The 20,278-nt window shown below is 34.5% G+C and overlaps 1 protein-coding gene across 2 annotated transcripts in view; it reads right to left on the reverse strand.

Moving 5' to 3' along the window:
- EDIL3 (EGF like repeats and discoidin domains 3) overlaps positions 1–20,278 on the reverse strand; it is a 415,090-nt gene that overhangs the window by 11,810 nt on the left and 383,002 nt on the right. For both annotated transcript variants that reach the window (XM_073887730.1, XM_025866595.2), the window contains one exon: positions 12,397–12,552. In XM_073887730.1, the coding sequence (XP_073743831.1) occupies positions 12,397–12,552 (156 nt within the window). The remainder of the gene's footprint in view (positions 1–12,396; positions 12,553–20,278) is intronic.

Below are 20,278 nucleotides of genomic sequence, written 5' to 3' on the forward strand. Positions count from 1 at the left end.
AGGTCTCTAGCTTCAGGGAATGCTACATTTCACCAAACTGATCTGGCTTTGCTTCCTGTTCCTAGTGTATATAAATCTCTGATTATATCCCAATAAATTTTTACTAAACCACAAATTTGACATTCAGTTAGAGTTCTTGCAGTATTATCTGCACTCTATTGCTTTTTGGTTCCACATTTTTTTTTTTTTCAAAATGCACCAGAGGGAGACTCTAATAATAACTGGGCAAAAAAAAATGCAGATATGTAGTCTTTTGCTTTCTACTCTGACAATAAAGGGTCATTTATTGCTTTTCAAACTATCATACCTCTCTTTCATTTTCCTGTAATTGATGTGAAAGCTGGTTGGCTGATACTTAATTCTTGATTGAAAAGAAGGCTGTGATATCTTTCTAAAATTCGTTCCTCCTTAGGTACTCTGGGGGTTGGGAGTTTTGGGAAAGAGGAGGAAGCAGCACATCTTTGGGAGTATTTTTGAGAACTTTTCACTTCTGGTCTCTCATAGAACGGCTCAACTGACCCATAGAGATCTGAGATGAAGGGCCGTAACTCTCCACTGTAATAGCAACTTCCCTATTCCCAGTAAGCTGGTAGAGATCGTACCTGTGATTCCCTCATCCACTGTGAGAATGACACACTGAGCTAAAGAACTGCTGAGATCCAATCTAATAAGATGAGAGGCAGAAGGGACAGGGGACAGGGTAGCCACCTCCATTCCTTCTGTGCTTTTCTTGCATACCTTAACTCTAAGAAGCTGGGGACCTGGCCACTTCTCACGAAGAGCCAGAGAACCTCCCTGAGAAATTTACAAGACTTCTGCTAAGTCTTGACCCTGGAAAAAGACACCAAGAAACATCAAAGCAAAACTTTCCAACTCTTGTCGACTGTTGCCTTCTTTCTCCCACATGTGCTGGCGTTTGGAATGCTCAGTCTAAAAGTCATTCAGTAGGTAGGACACACCACCAATATTTAACTTCTTTAAGATGAAAGTCTCTTCGGGAAACAAGAATATCTTAGCAAATATATCGCATAGGATGATTGCCTATAAAGATTTATGAAACATAAAATATGCCATTCTAAAATGTGGCTATAGATTTAAACTATCTGCTTTCTGGCACTTAGATTTTGACTGCCATAAGAAATATTCCTACAGAAAAAATAGAACTGGAAAATCATCTGCTTTTCACAGATATCTATCTATAGGAGATATTACCAAGAGTAGTCAGACAGCAAGACCATCTAATTTTTTTTCCTTTTTAGTCTAACATCAGAAATGTAGAAATGCCTTTCCTCTTTTCTATAAAAGTACAAAATAGTCTGCTTCTCTAATGAATCCCAACGTTCATCTCAAAGTTTCCTAAATCACACCGGCATTTTGCATTGTATCAGAACAATCTGTAGTCTGACTCTACCCCTTCAGAGAAGATATGTCAGTGATGTGGCAGGAGAGACATAGGTGTCTGATAATTCCCACCCCACATTAGGAACCTTTCCCTCACTCCACATCTCATGCTATTTTTGGTCAGAAATGACTTAGTACAGAGCTAGAAGTATGAGCACAGTAGTGATTTAAGCATTCAGCCATGTGTCTTCTAAGCCAGACTGGTGCTGAGGAAGAAACAGTGTTAGGGAGTTGGAGAAGATAATTCTGGAGACAAATGATGAGGTGGCAAAGTGGAGTCACAGACATGAAGCAGGTTGTGAGAGTGTGTGCATATATGTGCGTGTATGGAAGAAAGGCATTCTCACTTTATCCTCTCTTCCTTAGGTGTCTTCTCAGGAGAACATCTGGTCTAACTGGAAAATCTAGGAGATCTTGAATGGAGACAGAGTTGCAATACTTATACTAAAAGAATTATTCATTGCTTATCTGAAATTCAAATTTAACATGGTGTGCTGCATTTTTGTTTGCTAAATCTGGCAACCACAAATGAAGAACATAGAGAATCCTGCCCTGAGCTGAGCAGGGGCAAACTCTAGTTTGATCAGGGGAATCCTGGGTCTTTTTGTCTCAATGTGTTGAGGGTACACTGATTATTAAATTATATTTGACATCAGGAGGAAAAAAATCACCTTTGCTAATACTTATAGATATTGGCAAAGTACCAAAAAGAAGAAGAATAGTGAAATTTTGCTATGTAAAAGTAACAATTTTTCACTCACCTATGAAGCATGCCTTCCTTCCCCCAAGCATATGGCCCACCGATATACATCAGAGGGTCTCTTGACTCAGGTTTTATGAAACATTAATACAAGACCCTTTCCCAACAATAGCTAGCCCCCTCAAGGTCCTAGAAACCTTGCTTCCAAATTCCTTAGAGACTTACTCTATCCCTAACCCCCTCCCAACTTGAAAGTATATAAGGAGCTGCTCCTCCTGACCCCAGTGCAGCTCTTTCTGCCCACAGGTCCTGTCCCCAGGCTTTAATAAAACCACCTTTTTGCACCAAAGACGTCTCAAGAATTCTTTCTTGGCCCTCGGCTTCGAACCCTAATATCTTTCCTACATCAGTTTTCATAGTGGGGATGATAACTACCAGATTCACATTAAATAGGTCTCTATTTCTTCTAATAAAAATTTTCAAAATTCTTCTCAGCTAAGCTCTACTGTTTCAATCAGGCTCTTCACTGCCTTTTAAAGAATAATAACACACTTGAATTTTAAACAATTTATCAAAGTTTTATAGCCTTGACCATTTTATTGGGGACTTACCACTAATCAGGACTTTTAGGGTGTTAACCTTTTTAATTGATGCCTAGGGCCATAGTTGGGCTAACTCTTGATGGTCCCTCACAGTTGAAACACAAGCATGACCTAAATAAGAGAATGAATAATTCTTTTCCACTGAGGAATACTGTCATTATACAGTTGTGTCTAATAATATGTAAGTCAAACATAAATATAAACATGAGATGTTCAGAATTTTCATTGGGGATATTTTTATTAATTTCTGATGAGTGATGGTGGATTAGGATGACAAAAAGTAAGACATTAAAGTTTTTTGGCCTTTTGGCATTGGGAAAAATAAGGCCATATATGTAGTAATAATATATAGTAATAAAAAATTATTTTTAATGAACATTTTACTTTAATAGCATGTTCTATATCATATTTCTTGTGTTTTTCACACGTTTTTTCATCTGTTAACTGGAAAAACTATATGGTCTCAAATTTTAAAGTAGCTTATCAAATTTTCTGGAAACAAAGAAGTTCTTGAGTTTTTAGGACATAAGATAATTAACACAAAGAAAAAACACATTCGTCCTTCACTGCATTTCTCTGCATTGTTTGTTCCTGTCTCATTGTTAAAAACAAAACCACAGGCCCCAAATGGCATCAGTTAGGCCGACTTTGTAAACTGGGGCTTCCTAGTTAATCTAGTGCAGTTTCAACCTCCCCCAGAAATGCAGTCTTAGCTGTCAGTCAGGAATTTTCTGACGGGCGCCAATGCGTCTGCCACTGGGCTCTCTCCAACACCCTCCCCTCCCCCACAGAGGAAGATGAGGTAATCCTGCATGATAAGACAGACCCCTTGCTTTGACTCCTAAGGGGAAGCAGCCTTGCCTGCAACAATCCTCTCATGCTACTAATGTTCTTGCCCCACCCTCCCTCTATAAAAACCTTCCATTTTGTACAATTCCTCTGAGCTCCCTCTACTTGCTAGAAGGGGTGCCGCCTAATCTTGAGTCATTTAATAAAGCCAATTAGATCTTCAAATTTACTTGGTTGCATTTTTGTTATTTAACACTTTAAACTTCTATCTTACTGTGAATAATGTTTCGTAGCCTCTGCACTGGGATATTATCTGTCTCTAAATAGGAGTCATAGCAGCAGGGTATTTTCTTCCTCCTTGCTCCCAACCCACTTCCAAATTGGTGAGTTTTATGGATTTTGTGCCTAATATTTACTTGTTTTTTTTTTTTCTACTACCTTATGGTATAGGTCCTTAGACCAGCACTCTGCTTTTGTTTTTTCTTTTCAATGAAGAAGATCAAAAAATCCAAACGCCATCTAAGAAATGTAAAGGCTTCAATGGTCAAAATGAACCATCTATTTTCATTGCTTGTCTTTAATATTACAGAATGTGAAATAATGTACAAAGAATTTTTTTTTTTTTGCAACTTCAAAATTGATCCTTGAAGAAAGACAATCAGCTTTCTCTTGCTGTCTCCAAATAAACTGAATGACTTCTTAATGAGCTCCTTAAGACCAAGAGCTTCTGACTGTTCCTGCGGCTAGTCTATCATTCTAGTTTGTCTTTTATCTCCAGCATTTAGCTAGTTACTGGATTCTACAGTTGTAATTACTTAAGTTACTAACCCTCTTCCTGCTCACCTCCATCCCAAAAGCCCCATTTCCTGGCCCTCCCTCCTTTCCTCATCATAAACCATTAACCCTCTATTCAGGAACAAACATCTTTGGGTAGGCAGGACACTTGGAGTTCATGTTAAACATGGAAATGGAAATGCAGTCCTCCCTGTAGCTGACCTCTGCCCTTGTCTATTTGCATCTGGATTTGCATCCAGTCTTCTGCCTTGTTTCTGACCCCCAGTCCCCATCTCACAACTAATTCTGATTGGTGAGGCCACATCATGTTGTTCTCTGTGCACCTTAACAACAGCTACCACACCTGTCACTGGTGAAATGGGCTGCTTTCTGAATTTAAATGTGTTCAGTGGACTTGTTTTTTCCCATTCCAGTGGGCAGATCTAAGTCTGAAAATGATTTTCACTTTGATAAATCAATTCTTCTCTACTGGGTTAGTTCTTGAGATATGGCCTTCTTGGTCAGAGGCCTTAGTAAAATTTAGAGGGACTCCATTCTATTTTTGTCAAAAGCATGAATTATAAAAAGGTACATAAGGAATTACAGGATTTCCCTGAACTTTTTAGTTGGGGTATATATAGATTATGGCAATAATGGAATGTCTTTATTTACATGTTTTTACTAAATATTTTGTCTCTGCATGTTATCAACCTTCATTCAGTCTTGATGAGCACATCAGGCCCTAAGACTGCTGTTTTCTTTCTTTTAATTTCTTAGCTCAACGCGTTTTTTTTGTTGTTGTTGTTTTGTTTTTTATTTTGCATTAAAAGTGGAATGATGACATTAACTATTATCTCTCTCTATCGGCTCCTGGGCAGGGCTTTTTAATATAATTTAAAATTAAAAATGGTGCGCTCATCATTGAACTTTACATTCCGCCAAAACAGAAACATTCTCAGGTGGTGTCCTGAGTTTGAAAATCTAACAACATCCACATTTATGTGAATACAGGTGATTGTGTATTCTTCATACCCAAACATATCCCAGCCAGGTCCCATAATATTGAATTATGATAAGGAAAAAAACAGATAAAATTCTAAATAACAGTTGATACCAGATGGTGTTTATTTAAATAACACTGTCCTTATTTTTAGACAATGCTGAAACTGTAGCATTGTTTCCTTAACCTAGTTCCAATTAAGTGACTCACCAAATACCTAAGTAAGGATACTACAGTGACTACATATAAATCTCTGTCATGTAGGGGCACAACTCATTTGCTATTTTTGAATCTGAACGCTTTGTGTAGAGTTGATTAGTTGTTGGGAAACTGCTTTCAGAAAAGCAGCGTCTTTTCTTTCCCTCCCTGCCTTATTTGAAAATAGTAACAAGGCTCTGAGTGGTTGAGACTAATGGTCTCCATGCAAGATGGAGACACCCCGTCCTTGATCCTGCAGCTCAGAAACATGTGGCTGCTCCACCCTGAAAGACTCGCTCATCCTCTTTCACTTCCTCCTGCTAGAATCCTTCTCACCAAATGCCACTGGGGATTCCATTTATTTTACCTCCCAGGGGATTCTGCAGGTTCCAAATTTTCTCAGCCAGGTCAAATTTCAAAAGAGCAGCATGGCTCTGATTCCTGAATTGACATCTCATCTGACCTCTGCCTCACAGATGAGCTGGACTTCCAAGGATTTAAATATTCAAATTTAATTTCAGCTACCTGAGAGCGCCAGCTTCAGCAGGAATGAAAGAATACCCTGCAGCATCTGTAATTACTGATTAATTTGAATATATCCACCAATGCAGATTATGAAGGCTTTGCTAATAAGGACTGGTGACATTGCTACTTTTTTCTTTTTCACATCAACGTTGAGAAAAGAAAATAGAGAAGAATCAGGAACTCTTTTTTTTTTTTCCTATTGCAGAGTCATAGACTTTTATGAAATGAGCATAATTTAATATTATTATTATTGTTCTTAGATAGCTCTAAGCTTGTGTTACTTATTTCCTACAGTTATTTTATCAAATGATACACTTGGTAGGTTATATTTTGAGTCTTCAAAATAAGCTGACTGAATCAAACTTTTTCCACCATTCTTGAGTTCCTTATTAGGCTGGGATTTCTTTGTTGACCTGCTGTCATATTCAGGTTAACCCCCAATACATCCAAAACAGAGTAGACAATAACTGCCTTCAGAATAATACATGATTGAATGAATATAAATGTCACATCCTTCTAGATGTTTTCCCACCTAATATGTGTTCCTAACTACATAAATCTATTATTTAAATTTAAAATTTGTTTAAAGCTAATACATGCTTACTTGCTGGTGTTTGTGAGACAACTGGCAAACATTAAAATCTAAACTTACACTTGAGACATTGATTCATACTGACTTGCACCACTGACAAATTAGAGGCCAGCCAGTCCTAAAGAATTATAATATAATACATTCCATTCTGACTAGAAAAATACAAACTACACAGTTTCAAAAACTTAAATTTGGTGCCAATTAGAGTCATCTTTCCCACACGTGCTCATTATTCAAATTAGCTGGGGATTCTGTAAACATTTATTCAAATTAGCTGGAGCCTCTGTAAACATTTAGATTCCCAGCTCATCCCTCTGAGAGTCAGAGGCAGGGCCCAGAAATGTGTATTTTTTAACAAGCTCCCCTACGAGTGTCATGATCAGGCAATTTTGGTAACCACTAAATTAAGAGAGTTCACCAAGATGTTGCAGGATTGTTCTTGATGAGTATGTGGCATCTTTAAGGACCAATAAAATCCTTTATTTATTTATTTATTTATTTATTTATTTATTTATTTATTTATTTATTTATTTATAAGGACCAATAACATCTTACTGGAAACAGACTTTTGGATTTTCTTTTATAGAAAATCCAGGGTGAAGCTGCAAAGTTTTGATTTATACTTTTAAAAACCTGGACAATTTCAGGGAGGGAGGCAGAATATTACCAGCTTCTTTTTTTTTTTTTTCCCAAGAAGAAAGCCCCCATGGTGTGAATTCAGGTTTATTTAAACACCATGACATTATGACTAATATATTGGATGAGAAAATCCATTTTCATTTCTAATTTTTCCATATAAGAACACTTCCTGAAATTTATTATTGTTTTACTTTGGCTTATAACCTTAAAAATTAAATACTGGAAGTGTCTGTCAAATTTTGCAATTTTCCTCCTAACTGCAGTAAAAAACAGCTCCAAGAGTATAAAACAAATGTCACTCTCATGAGAGCAAAGGAACATTTGACTTTCAAATAAAAAATGTATCTGAATCCATGGTGTAGAGAAATATAAAAGTTAGTTAAATGTTAGAAAATATTGTAGACAAGAAAGAGAAAAATAAGAATGTAGAGATTGTGAGGAGACAGTATCATCACATGCTCCATCATGAAAGACATAATGTGGAATTTTGTCAAAAAATAAAATGTTAAAGTAAATTGCAATTCTTATAAAGGCTCTGGGAAGATAGTGAGAAACTGACATTTCAATGAAGAGAACAGGAATTTGTCTTTAATTGACTTTTGGCATAAACACACACACACACACACACACACATACATACATATACACTGACACGTACATTTAGACATGCCTATGTACATATACGCTTTTTCCTTGGCATTGCTTTCCTGAGGCTTAGTCAGTTATGAGAAACAGAAAGGGCATTCATACATTTTTTTTTTTAAATTCAGCATTCATACCTTTTTAGTATTTCATTTACACCACTGTGGTAAACCTAGAAAATTGCTTATTTTGAAATTGTTTTTCTGAAGTAATCTTGTTTTGGATCTATAGCAGACATCCACACCTACAGCCCTAAAATCTAATTAGAGCAAGCAATCGGTAAAAACGTAAAGATACAAAAAAGAAATCAAAAAATTTTGTTTGTAAATATTTCCTTTTGAAATGTACATACATAAAACATTTCACAAGCACATGCTTTGCCCTGAAACATTCAATTCATTTATAATATTTGTGTGGATGAAAGTTTGTAGTTGAATTTGCATTTGTAAATACTGAAGACTTTTTCCCTTATGGAAAGTAACCATGGAAAGCGAGACACAAATAATATTAGGAATCAATAGGAAATGGCTTATTCAGAAAAATTAATTACTAAGTTGTGGAAGCCTTCTGTAAAGAAGAAGAGCACACTTAGGAAGAAGATATAAAATTATAGGTAAAATACCTAGTACAAATAGTAATAATAATAATAAAGCACAATTATTTGTATATATATGTATATATATATACACACATATATATTATGAGTGATATATGTATACTTTGGAATATATATACATACAAATATGTGTGTGTATTATATATATATATATATTCTGTGTGTATTATATATATGTGTATATAATGCCTCTATTTCCAAGAGTTCAAAGAACTTTTGCTCTTACTTCTTATAAAGTATTTCTTTATTGTAATTGTAGTTGCTGTATTCTTATGTACAGTTTATTGGAGTTTGTTGTTTTCTTCAGTAACAAATAGTAAACTTATCTAAGGCTTATCTTCATCATACTGAATTAGTTATAATACCATAAACAAATTGGCTAAATTTAATTTTAAAACTACCAGTTACATGGTCTGGGTTTAGCTGATTGTCATATATATAACATTAAAATGGTTTAATTCTTCAGAAATTTTTATATTGGATAGATGAAGCTGATTTATTGTCTCACATAAGAATTCCGGCCTACATCCTTTTCACTGGGTATCAATTTACTCTCATAGTTGACGAACTTGCCTAGTGGGAGCCTATTTCTTTCTTTATGGTAAGATGTATTTGGGGAATGTCAAAATCAAATGTTATAATAAATGTGGCTCCTAAGAACATGCATTTATAAGATCTATTTTGTGCTTCTAGAGGTAGGTTTCTGGGGTTCTGCATTAATTTGAAGGTAGACTAGTAAGTTTAAAATGTATGCTACAAATCTTACAGAAATCACTGCAGTAATAAAAAATAAAGTTATAGCAAGTAAGTCAACAATGAAAAAACCCTGACTGGAATCATTAAAAAATTCTATTAATCCAAAAGAAGACAGAAAAATAGAAAAAAAATGGAAAAGATGCAACAAGTAGGAAAATAAACAGAAATATGACAGATTTAAACCCAATTATAATCAATATTCATATCAAATATAAATGGTTTAAATTCTCTGATTAAAGAGCAGAGATGGCAGGATTGGGAAAAAAAAAGAGACTCAACTTTATGCTGCACAGAAGAAATGCATTTCAAATATAAGGTACAAATGGGTTAAAAGCAAAAGGATGAAAAAACACACACCAACATAGCATAAATAAAAAGAAAGCTGAAGTACCTCTACTAATATCAGCAAAGCAGATTCCAGATCAAAAAATATTTCCAGGGATAAAGAAGGTCATTTTCTATTCATAAAGGAGCTGTTTGATCAAGTGGACATTACAGTCCTAACTGATCATGCATCTTTCAACAGAGCTTCAAAATACATCAAACAAACAGTGATATAACTGCAAGAAAAAATCAGGAACACCACAACTATAGTTGGAGATTTGCACATTGCTTTCTCCATAATTGCTAGTACAAGTAGAAAATCAGTAAGGATATAGAAAATCTTGGTCAACTTGACAAAAATTTTACATACATTTCAGACAAAGATAATGAAATGAAATGCACTAATATGCAAATGCATCATCTATTACTAAGGGAAAAATTAAAAAAAATATTCACATAGAATCATGAAATCACATGCTTAATGCAAATGGAGACAAAAAAGTATTTCATCAGTACAATTTAATCATATTTTTCTTTATACTTCTTTCCTAAATCAATCTATATAAGGATTTTGCTATTACAGATATGCTTTTTTAAAAAAAATTGTTCATTTATTTTAGAGAAGGAGAGAGAGAGCAGGGATGAGGGGCAGAGGGAGAGGGAGAGAATTTCAAGCAGACTCCCCATTGAGTAAGTAGCCCCTTGTAGGGCTCAATTCCACGACCCTGAGATCATGACCTGAGTGGAAACTAAGAGCTGGACGTTCAACTGACTGAGCAACCCAGGTGCCCCTAGAGATGTGCTTTTTAGTGAATATTACACATGGATAATGAATGAGAATATTTATCTATCTTAAAATTAATTTCAAGAGCTATATAATTTATGAAGTTTAAAAAGCTTCATTTTATGGAATATATTTTCATTCTCTATGCATCAGAATGCCTACTGTAAAAAAGTAAAAGGTAGAAACTGAAACAGTTATTAGCCATAAATCATGGCAGATATCTGTTTACAGCTCACAAATACATTTGAAGACAGTTTTACAAAAAACCCTATATCCTTTCAGTCTAAGATGCTATTGATTAGAAAACATGCCATTATTTTAGGTTCTTCTAGAAAATATTAAATGCTCCCAATTTAATTGTGACATTGTAAGATACAACAATTTCTGAGATGTTAAAATATAGTGTGTGTGTGTGTGTGTGTGTGTGTGTGTATGTTCTGAGATGTTAAATGAATGTATCCTGAGATGTTAAATGAGTGTGTCCTGAGATGTTAAAAGGTAAATAGGGTGGATTTTATAATCTAAACCTAAAAATACGTCTCCCCTAAAGTGAATTTTATGTGAACTGAATTCAGACTGTGTTGACTCACTGGAATAGCCATTCCAGGCTTAGTATTGCTGGGAAAATCTATAAATTCTCTGCTTGGATATTTGAAAAAGATATTCCTGGGGTGTTTGGATGGCTCAGTCAGTTAAGCGTCTGCCTTTGGCTCAGGTCATAATCTCAGGGTCCTGGGATTGAGTCCCATGTTGGGCTCCCAGCTCAGTGGGGAGTCTGTTTCTCGCTTTGCCTCTCCCCCCGCTCATACTCTCTTTCTCTCTCTCTCTCTCTCTCAAATTAATAAAATCTTAAAAAAAATAATTTTCTTAACTTTCTACTGGTTAATAATATGATAAGAATAAGGGAATGAAAGGGCTACATAAAATGGATAAAGTCATTATTAACTCAGAAATACTTAACATATTATATTTTCCCCCAAATCCTTGAACTAAGATATTTGTTTCCATTATGTCTTTAGAAAGTTAGAGTTCTTTGCACAAACACTCTAAGCAATGAATGAGTTTCAATTTCATTGGTCCAACTGAGACTACATTTTAACATCTGAATGAATTAGTTATTGATATGGAAGCCTGAGCACTTTCATTTTCTGGGGCCCTATAGAAATTTGGACCAGGAGATATTATGGAAAGATGTTTAAAATGTAAGAACTTTTAGAAAAACAATTAGATATAATATGTGTAGAATTGTATGGTGCAATTATATATATATGTATATATGTATACCTATTATTATATTAAAACAGTTACACAGGTCAAATAATGGAATAAATCCATGAATTAAAATGCAATCAAGGAAACTGGGCAGAGAAACAGCCTATGTTTTAATTTTGATAAACTAGTATAATAGTTAAAATTTGTCCCTTTCTAAAAATCCTAATTGTCAAAATAATCAAAGAAATACATAATTAAAATATCTTTTAGTTAATTTTTGAAATATTTTTTGCCAAAGAACATTTTTTCTAATAACAGTAATGTTTTTAATAGTAAAATTAGGGGCACGTGGGTAGCTCAGTTGGTTGAGTGTTCGACTTGGTTTCAACTCAGTCATGATCTCAGGGTCATGAGATCAAGCCCCGTGTTGGGCTCCACAGTCAGCCAGGAGTCAGCTTGAGATCCTCTCCCTCTCCCTCTCCCTCACCCTCTTCTCCTTACCCCACTCCCATGCGTGTGTGCTCTCTCTTTCTAAAATTAAATAAATACATAAAATCTTTTAAAAAAGTAAAATTAATAGTGGTAAGTATTCAAACAATAACTATTTACATGTGTTTTATGATAAATTATTCAAGTTTCTATAGAATATAAGCAAATTTTACTTAGGTGGATCTCGGATAATTGATAATATGGAAAATGTTAAAGCTTTTTATTTAACATACATTCTTCAGTTGTATATAGCCATTAATTTTAATACCTATGTATAAGTAGTTCATTCAATCAAAATTGGATTCAGTTTGGTCCTCCATTTCTGCCTGTTCTAAACCACTCACATCACTTACCTTATCTTTTTTTTGCTTTTCATCCTGGTATACAGTCCAGTGTTCTCCATCATTGCTGTAAGCTAGTTTGTAGGAGCCTACGAACTGTACGTGACCAAAATCTTTAGCTCCTTGTGTAATGATGCCAGTTACTTTGGTAGGGACCAGAAGGTCCACCTAAAAAAAGGAAAAGATATAATTTAAATGCCACGATAGAGTCCATTATAAACTTGCAAGTCTCTTGAATTCAGGAGATTAAGTAACATACATGCTAAAGCCAAAAATATACTGATTATTTGAATTTTGAAACTGATGACTGAGCTATTATTGGCTCATAACTTTGATTTTGCCACTGGATAAATTTAGTCAAAAACCTGAATAACTATTTTGATCATTTTAAAATAAAGTGATGGTCATTTCAGTCTACCAATTAATTTTATATTAAACTGATACATCTACCTGTGCACTTTTGTGCAACTAAGATAGTACAGAGCTGGCAAGTCTGGCCTTCTTGAAATGATTATTATCTTCCAGAGCTAGTGCTTATAATTCAATTTGCTGATTTTACTGGTCAATTCAATAATAATAAAAATAAAACTATAGTTGTGAACACATTAGGAATAAAAATGATATTTTATGTATCACAGTTAAACATTAAATAAAAAGCCAACACTATTTCCATGAATTTTAACCAGCTCAGGAAAATGTAATTGAGTAATAGTAATCATTGTCCAACGAAAATCTCTTTCAGAAAATTACAATCCTAAAAATGTTGAGGAGGAAGTCAGGCATTCTTCAAAAATGAAGAAGGATTAAAGTATGCATCCATGACTTGTGGGATCTGTGCTCATAATGTGTTTGTTCCTACAAAATATGTACTTATAAAACTATGAGACCCATGGTGACCTGGTAAGCATTAAATTAATCAAGATGTAATTGAAATGCAAAAGATAGGATTGATATTTATGAAAAAAGAGTACATAACACTGAATAATTTAGTATAATTCTTCTTTGTTCTCTAATTCATGAAGCTTTTCTTCTTAGGATGCGAATTTTAAAAAATTATAGGAATCTTTGTTTTCCTTGTGGATAATTCTTATAAGACCTTTACCTTTAGGTTTATTGATGTTCCTTGATCTACAGCTTCCTCTCTCCTTCCACAATAGCCACCTACTTCCTCCTACTTCCTATGACTAACTGCCCTGCTTACATCCTTGATCTTATCATCTTTCGCTGTCATGATCCCATGTGTGACCTTGGTGGCTTTCAACCACTATGTCCTTTTGTTTCTATTTCAGGTTCTCCATCCTGTGTGATATATGTAGCCACAAATAGACAGTCATGGGTCAGATACAGTACATGAATGAAAAGACAGTGTTGAATAGACCATATTTAATGACTGTATTTAGATGCTCTTCAATAAAGATATGAAAAAATTCCCAATGTTTCACAGCCTAGGGATATTTCCTTAAAAAGTCATTGGGGCTTTTCAACACCGTTTGGAACATTCCTTAATTAAAGACATTAGACTCAAACTGGGCAATGGATTAAGACAGAAAACTACCTTTAATGCTTTATTAAAACATTTTAGAAAGCTTATCAAACACTCTAAAATACTTTTGTTTTTGCTATTTCCCAAACATGTATTATATCATCTAAAATATCTTATCTGTCCCACAGCAAGGCAAGATGGCAGAATTATGATACCTGGGAAGGAAACTGTTGCTACACCATACACACTATACTGAGTGCTTTCTTATGTCCTCACTGAATCCTCTCAACAGCCCTGTACCATAGCTTTGAGATGAGGAAACAGATGCCTAATACAGCATGATGTGTGATCCAAAGATAAATAGTGAGTAAAGGGAGGATCCTAGATTCAAATCCACCTTTCTGATTCAAAGTTCCACCATACATATAAATTCTCACTCAGTGATTTCTTTCCGTTCTTTGGGACAATTTCAGAAATTTCTGAAGAATCTCAAAGCTTCCTCATCATACTCATCAAACTTACAGGAACTCTAAGCCCCAATCCAAACCAATCCTGGCTTTACAATATTAGAAGAGCCCTGTGTTTTAACATGAATTTCGTCTCTGTTCTTCCCCTGTCCAGAGTTAAAAGTATGGATTGCTTTTGTTGTCCTAAATCCAAATATAATTGTGCAGAGACACCTAGGCATAGCCGCTGCTCTTCAAAATGCTCTTAATGTTGCTGACACTCAATTAATGGGCAAAAAAACCTTACAGTATTCTGAGTCACTGCATTACCATCAATGCTATAAATGCACAGAAACTCAAACTGTCACCAAGAATATGAACACTTCTAAGGCTGTATCCTTTGGTCCCTAAACATATCTATGAGTCTTTAGCTAAGATGATGCAATGAAGAGTCTTATAGCATATCTCTTTTTCTGTGGTATTTCTTAAAGTCAGCTGGGTTTCCTGCTGGGTGGAGATGTTTTCCCCTTAAGTTGTGTGTCTTGGCTCTTTCTAACAGATATGTTTTTCTCCCACTCTAACTGCTCCCCTTCTCCAGCTTTTTTTTTTTTTAACTAGAAATGTTTTTCTTTTTTGTTCCAGTTAAGTCAACTTCTCTACTTAAATAGTCAGCAATCTGTTTCAAGCTGGATTTTGTCCTAAAATTTGCTACATTAAACTTAGAATACCAAGCCTAAGCAAACCTCTTTTAGTGTAAAAATAATCAGCATCCCACACTTAACACGAAAGTTCTGCAACAGGACATGTAGAAATCTCAGTCTGGGACACACTCACAGACATGTCACTCTCATATTCAGGATGATCCCAGAAAAGCTCATTCTTCTGGATCTATGCTTACCATTGGCCCAGAAGTACTTTGCCTTCTCATAGATCTTCTGAGTTAAAGTTGTACTGCAAACATGCTGGACAAAATGTCTTCAGCTGTTTTAGATAGACCCTCACCTCCCAAGGTTTGGCCCGAATACAGCAGATTATTTAGGGCACTGAGCTGGCGGATGGGTAGACGTTTGGCTTACTGCACTGCACTTCATGTCTGCATCTGTATTAAATGTGCCTTACATATAACAGTCCCTCAATAAAGGTATGCTGGATTGAGCTAAAACTACTTCCTAAGTATGTTTCATGGACAAGAACTAACCATGGCTAAGGATGCCACAAGGTACCATAGCAGAAACTCTCAGCTGTCTTTCTCTTATTTTTCTATATCGGGTAACATCGCTGGTCGAGGAAACAGTGTCACAGTGGTGCCAACCAGTTTTTACTGGGCAACTAGTTAAAAATCCTCTCCGATATTCTGATCGTGAGAGGCAGTCCATTGTACAAGAGCTGGGTGGTCTGGGTTCCCAAAATGGCTCTGCCTTTACTGGCTATATGCCCTTGGGCAGGCTACTTGACTACCCCACATCTCCATTTCCTCATCTGAAAAATGAAGATAATAATCTTCATTGGATTTTATGAGGATTAGATGAATTAATATTTAATAAGTGTGTAAAACAACATATAGACTATAGTAAGGGCTTTATTATAAGAGTTTGATAAGAATAAAACAATAAATAAATCTGGGGGAATAATCTATTATCAGTCTCAGCATGTTATTAGAAACATAAATATAGAATCAGGGAAATGGGGTGGCCAGATTGTCCTAGAAGCAAATTCTGGATCACAGTATATTTTGTCACCTTCTCAGGTTGTATACAAAGATAGTCATTTCATCTTTACTTAGAGTAGAGAAAATCTGAAGCACTGAAATTCCCATTTATGGGTGAAATGGCTTACTAAAAATAATATAATTTTATGGAATTTTGCACATCCCCATTTGAATATTAAGGTTATATTACAACAGGGAAATGGCTCCAAAATAATGCTAAAAGAGGAAATTAGATTCCAAATTACAGTGAGTGATTTATTTTCCTTTAATTATATGAGTAAAAAAAGAGGGGTGCATATACAGAGAGGCTCAAATGATATGTGAGTAAAGAAAAAAGTATTGCATGAGGGTTATGTGGGAATGTAACTCTTTTGCTGTAAAATGTCCTGTAATGTTTTAGTGAAGCATAATTATTTTTAGAGTGTCTAACTTAGGGAAACTGTAGAACAACTAAAAGCATCTGTTTGAGAAAGGTCAAGATAAATGACATTTCAGATGTCTGCATCATGCCCTGACAGATGGCTCCCTGGAAGGGCAGACTAGGAAAGTCAGCTGATTTTCACAGAGATGCTCTTAAAAGAGTGAGGAAAACAGATAAAATAGTGCGCAAGAAAAGTGAAAAGAAAAAAAAAAAAAGACCAAAGAGATTTATCACAGAAATATGCAACACGGCTGCGTCTAAAATGCTCTAGAGTTAGCCTGTCTTATTAAGCTATTTTGAATGACATATTTTCTAACTTCACAGAGCTTTGTAAAATTAACTCATTGAACAGAAGTAACCTTGAGCTAATTATATAGCATTTAAAAATCAAATTATGGGTAAGATGTTTAGACAACATTTTGGTTTCAATAAGGAATTTTTTACCATAACATTACATAATATAATTGTATGTAATCCTAGGTCCATGTAAGGCACGTAATTCACTGCACTTGGTATTTGAACAATATTGTTGGTTATCAGATGTTAGTAACACTTTTAGTGCGTATTTGTAGGCCAACTAGTTAATATGATCAACTCAATATGAAATATTATCCAGCTCTTATATTTGATATTATCTAGTAGCTCCAGGGTTACAGGTTCAGTATTCTTAAAATACCAAATCCTGTATATTCATTTCACCACTCATTATTGCTTTCCTCCTCCCTTTACTGAAGTTTAACTTTCTAATAATATTTTTAAATATTTAATATAGCAATTACTTTTTCCATATTGAACTTTACAGCTATGAGCACTAATACAAAAAAATTATACTATAAAATAACCTTTCAAAGGATAGAGGGGCTTTTCTGTTTTATTGGTGTTTTATATAGTATGCCTTTTGCATGTAAAACCACATATAACACATGTATGGTGCCATAAACAAGCTTTGTAAGCTTAGGTGATCATTCAGGAGTATGTTTTGTAGGACACCTGGCATAGAGTAGACATTCCAAATATCTAGGTATCATCTGCCCTGGATTCAAAATTGAGATAATTCTGTACTTAACAATTACCTGCAGTTATAACATGAACAATGCTCCAGGTCAGCCTGAGCTACACCCCGTGATTGCTGTCAGCTCATGAGTGCTAACTTTTTAAGAGTTCATTTAGAATCATGCAAGTTGTTCAACTGCATGTTTTAACTGAGGATGGGAGATAGCATGGTAACTATGCACAATTTATGTTTAATAATTTTATTTTAATAACCTTTCTCATGAAAGTAATACATACTATGAAGAAAAATTGAGGAATACAGAAAGAGTAGAAAACAATTCTCACTATCAGATACAATCAATGTTTTTTATTCATCCTAAACATGGGTGTTTTAGACAAATTTGTTGTACTTGGCATTTGATTGGTTACCAGGTGTAGGTTGCACTTTTAGTCTGCATTTGCAGGTCAATTCATTCTTTTTTCCACTTAGTATTTCATCAGTAATTCTCTATGTCAATAAACTATTTTTAAGACTTTTTTTTTTGCCATAACACACCATGTTAAAGATTTGCTGCAATTATTAACTATAAAACATTTACTCCTCCCTGTATCCTCAATTTCGTTTCTATTAAAATTAATACTCTCAAAAAATCCTAGTACTTTCATTTGACCACATATCTCATTTACATAGGATAAATTCATAGAATTAAGGTTATTTGGTCAAAAGATGTGAAAAATAGATTCATTTTCTAAAGATAAATAATAAACATTGTGAAAATTTCAAGTGGTGAAAGAGATAGAAGGAATTCTGACAATTTTAGATATTAGATAAATTAGATATACCATTGTTTCGGTAGAAAATTTTCTACTTTTATAGTTTCTCTTCATACCTTTAGAATAATTTCTGTCCTTTTGTTGTTCTACATCTTAAAAAAATAAGCCCTATATCATCTAGTTTTATTTTCCTTTACTTGAACAGAGAGAGGACAGTCCTGATGTCTGCCCAGCACACTAGTCACAAGCGTTCCCCTTCGCCTCTCACTGTCTATTAGGCAGTTGTGGGAATTCTCTTTCTGACCTTCAGCTATCAACACTGCCCCGTCTGTTACCAATGCCCAGCAGACATTTAGGCTGAACACCTTAGTTAGTCTGAAGGGACAAGCCTCTCCTACTCTTGCTGTTTTTCCTCATGGAGAGCCTAAATTAGATAAATTTAGATTTAGATAGATAGAAGGAATTCTGTAATTTTATTATCCGGAGTTAATTCTTGTTGATCTCTTGATACTCATATTTGCAGATAGTTTGTATTCCCATATATCTCCATAAAAATAAACTTTATAACTTGCATTTTTTTCACTTACTATGGATATTTTTACATATAAATAACAATAATGTATAATGGCTGTGTAACATTCTCTATTATGGATACAAGAATGAATATGAAAATTATTTAACCAGTCCCCTAATGACATTCCTTTAATTTGTTTCCAATTCTTTTTCATCAGTAAAAACCTAGAATGACCTCCCATGTTCATATCTTTGCTTGTTGGTGCAATTATTGCTTTATTGGCATAAAAGACCTGGATAGCACATAAAATGTGCTATACATTGTTTCCTTTGTCTCCAAAAAGATTACACACTTGCATCTACAGTATATGATAATTTTTTCTCTACATACTCACCAGTCCCGTTTTATAAAATTTTGCATTCGATAATTTAAAAAATGGCATTTTTACATTTAATGTACATAAATTGTGATGTGATGTTTAATTGATATTCTAATTGTTCAGTGTCACTAATAATATATACATACAGTCTACTTAATGTTCTTTATTAGTCATTGGATTAGAGATTTTCTTGTTGGCTTTAAGAATTATGTATTTATATAGCATCAATATTGGCTTCTGTTATATTCATTGCATTTTTTCCTAATTTGCTATGTCATTTAATTTTATATTTGACACAAAAGTTTTAAATTTTCCTGTACTCAAATCTACTGATCATTCCCTTTGTGATTACATATTTTTGTATGCTTAAAAAAACTGTCTAATTAATTAAATCAGTTAAATATGATCTACATGTTTTCCTATAATTTCCTATGGGTTTTCCTTCTGTGTTTTCTTTCAACATCTAAACCATCTTGGCTTTATGGATATATATGATGTGACAAAAAGTTCATACTTAATTTTTCATAAGAATGTAATTTTCTCAACACTCTTTCTCAAATAATCTAGTTCTTTTGTTTTGTTTTGTTTTGTTTTTTCTCTCTACCTGGCTGATAGTTACAAGGTTTGCTCTTTATTTTTGAAATTAACACTACTAATGACAGTTGTCATCATCACATACCAGGATATTATCTTGGTAAGAGTCTCTTCTATTGCTTTTGGATGAAATCAAGTGGGTCTTGGTCTATTCAAGCTGTAGACATGTTACTGGGGGATGGAGGTATGGTCAAAAGGTATTCTTGTTTATAGTTTAAAATGTTGCTTCTGCTTCTTTTGGTTTCTCCCAACAGAAGGTCAGTTATCCAAAGACGGGCTCTTTCTTTGCTTCTGATTTTTCTTATTTATATTATTTTCTCACTCATAATTTTCATTTTTTTAATTATTCCCCTTTGCATTCTCAGAGTTTCTCCATTTTGTCCTCAGTATTATGAATTTTATTTTTTTTAAAGATTTTATCTATTTGAGAGATAGAGAGAGCACACAAGCAGGGGGTATGGCAGAGGGAGAGGGAGAAACAGGCTCCCCAGGGAGCCTAACTTGGGGCTTGATCCCAGGATCCTAGGATCAGGATCTGAGCCGAAGGCAGATGCTTAACTGACTGAGACACCCAGGCGCCCT

The sequence above is a fragment of the Callorhinus ursinus genome, unplaced genomic scaffold (assembly GCF_003265705.2).
Source record: "Callorhinus ursinus isolate GAN/ISIS: 27379988/994484 unplaced genomic scaffold, GSC_fseal_2.0 scaffold3, whole genome shotgun sequence".
NCBI classification, from domain to species: Eukaryota; Metazoa; Chordata; class Mammalia; order Carnivora; family Otariidae; genus Callorhinus; species Callorhinus ursinus.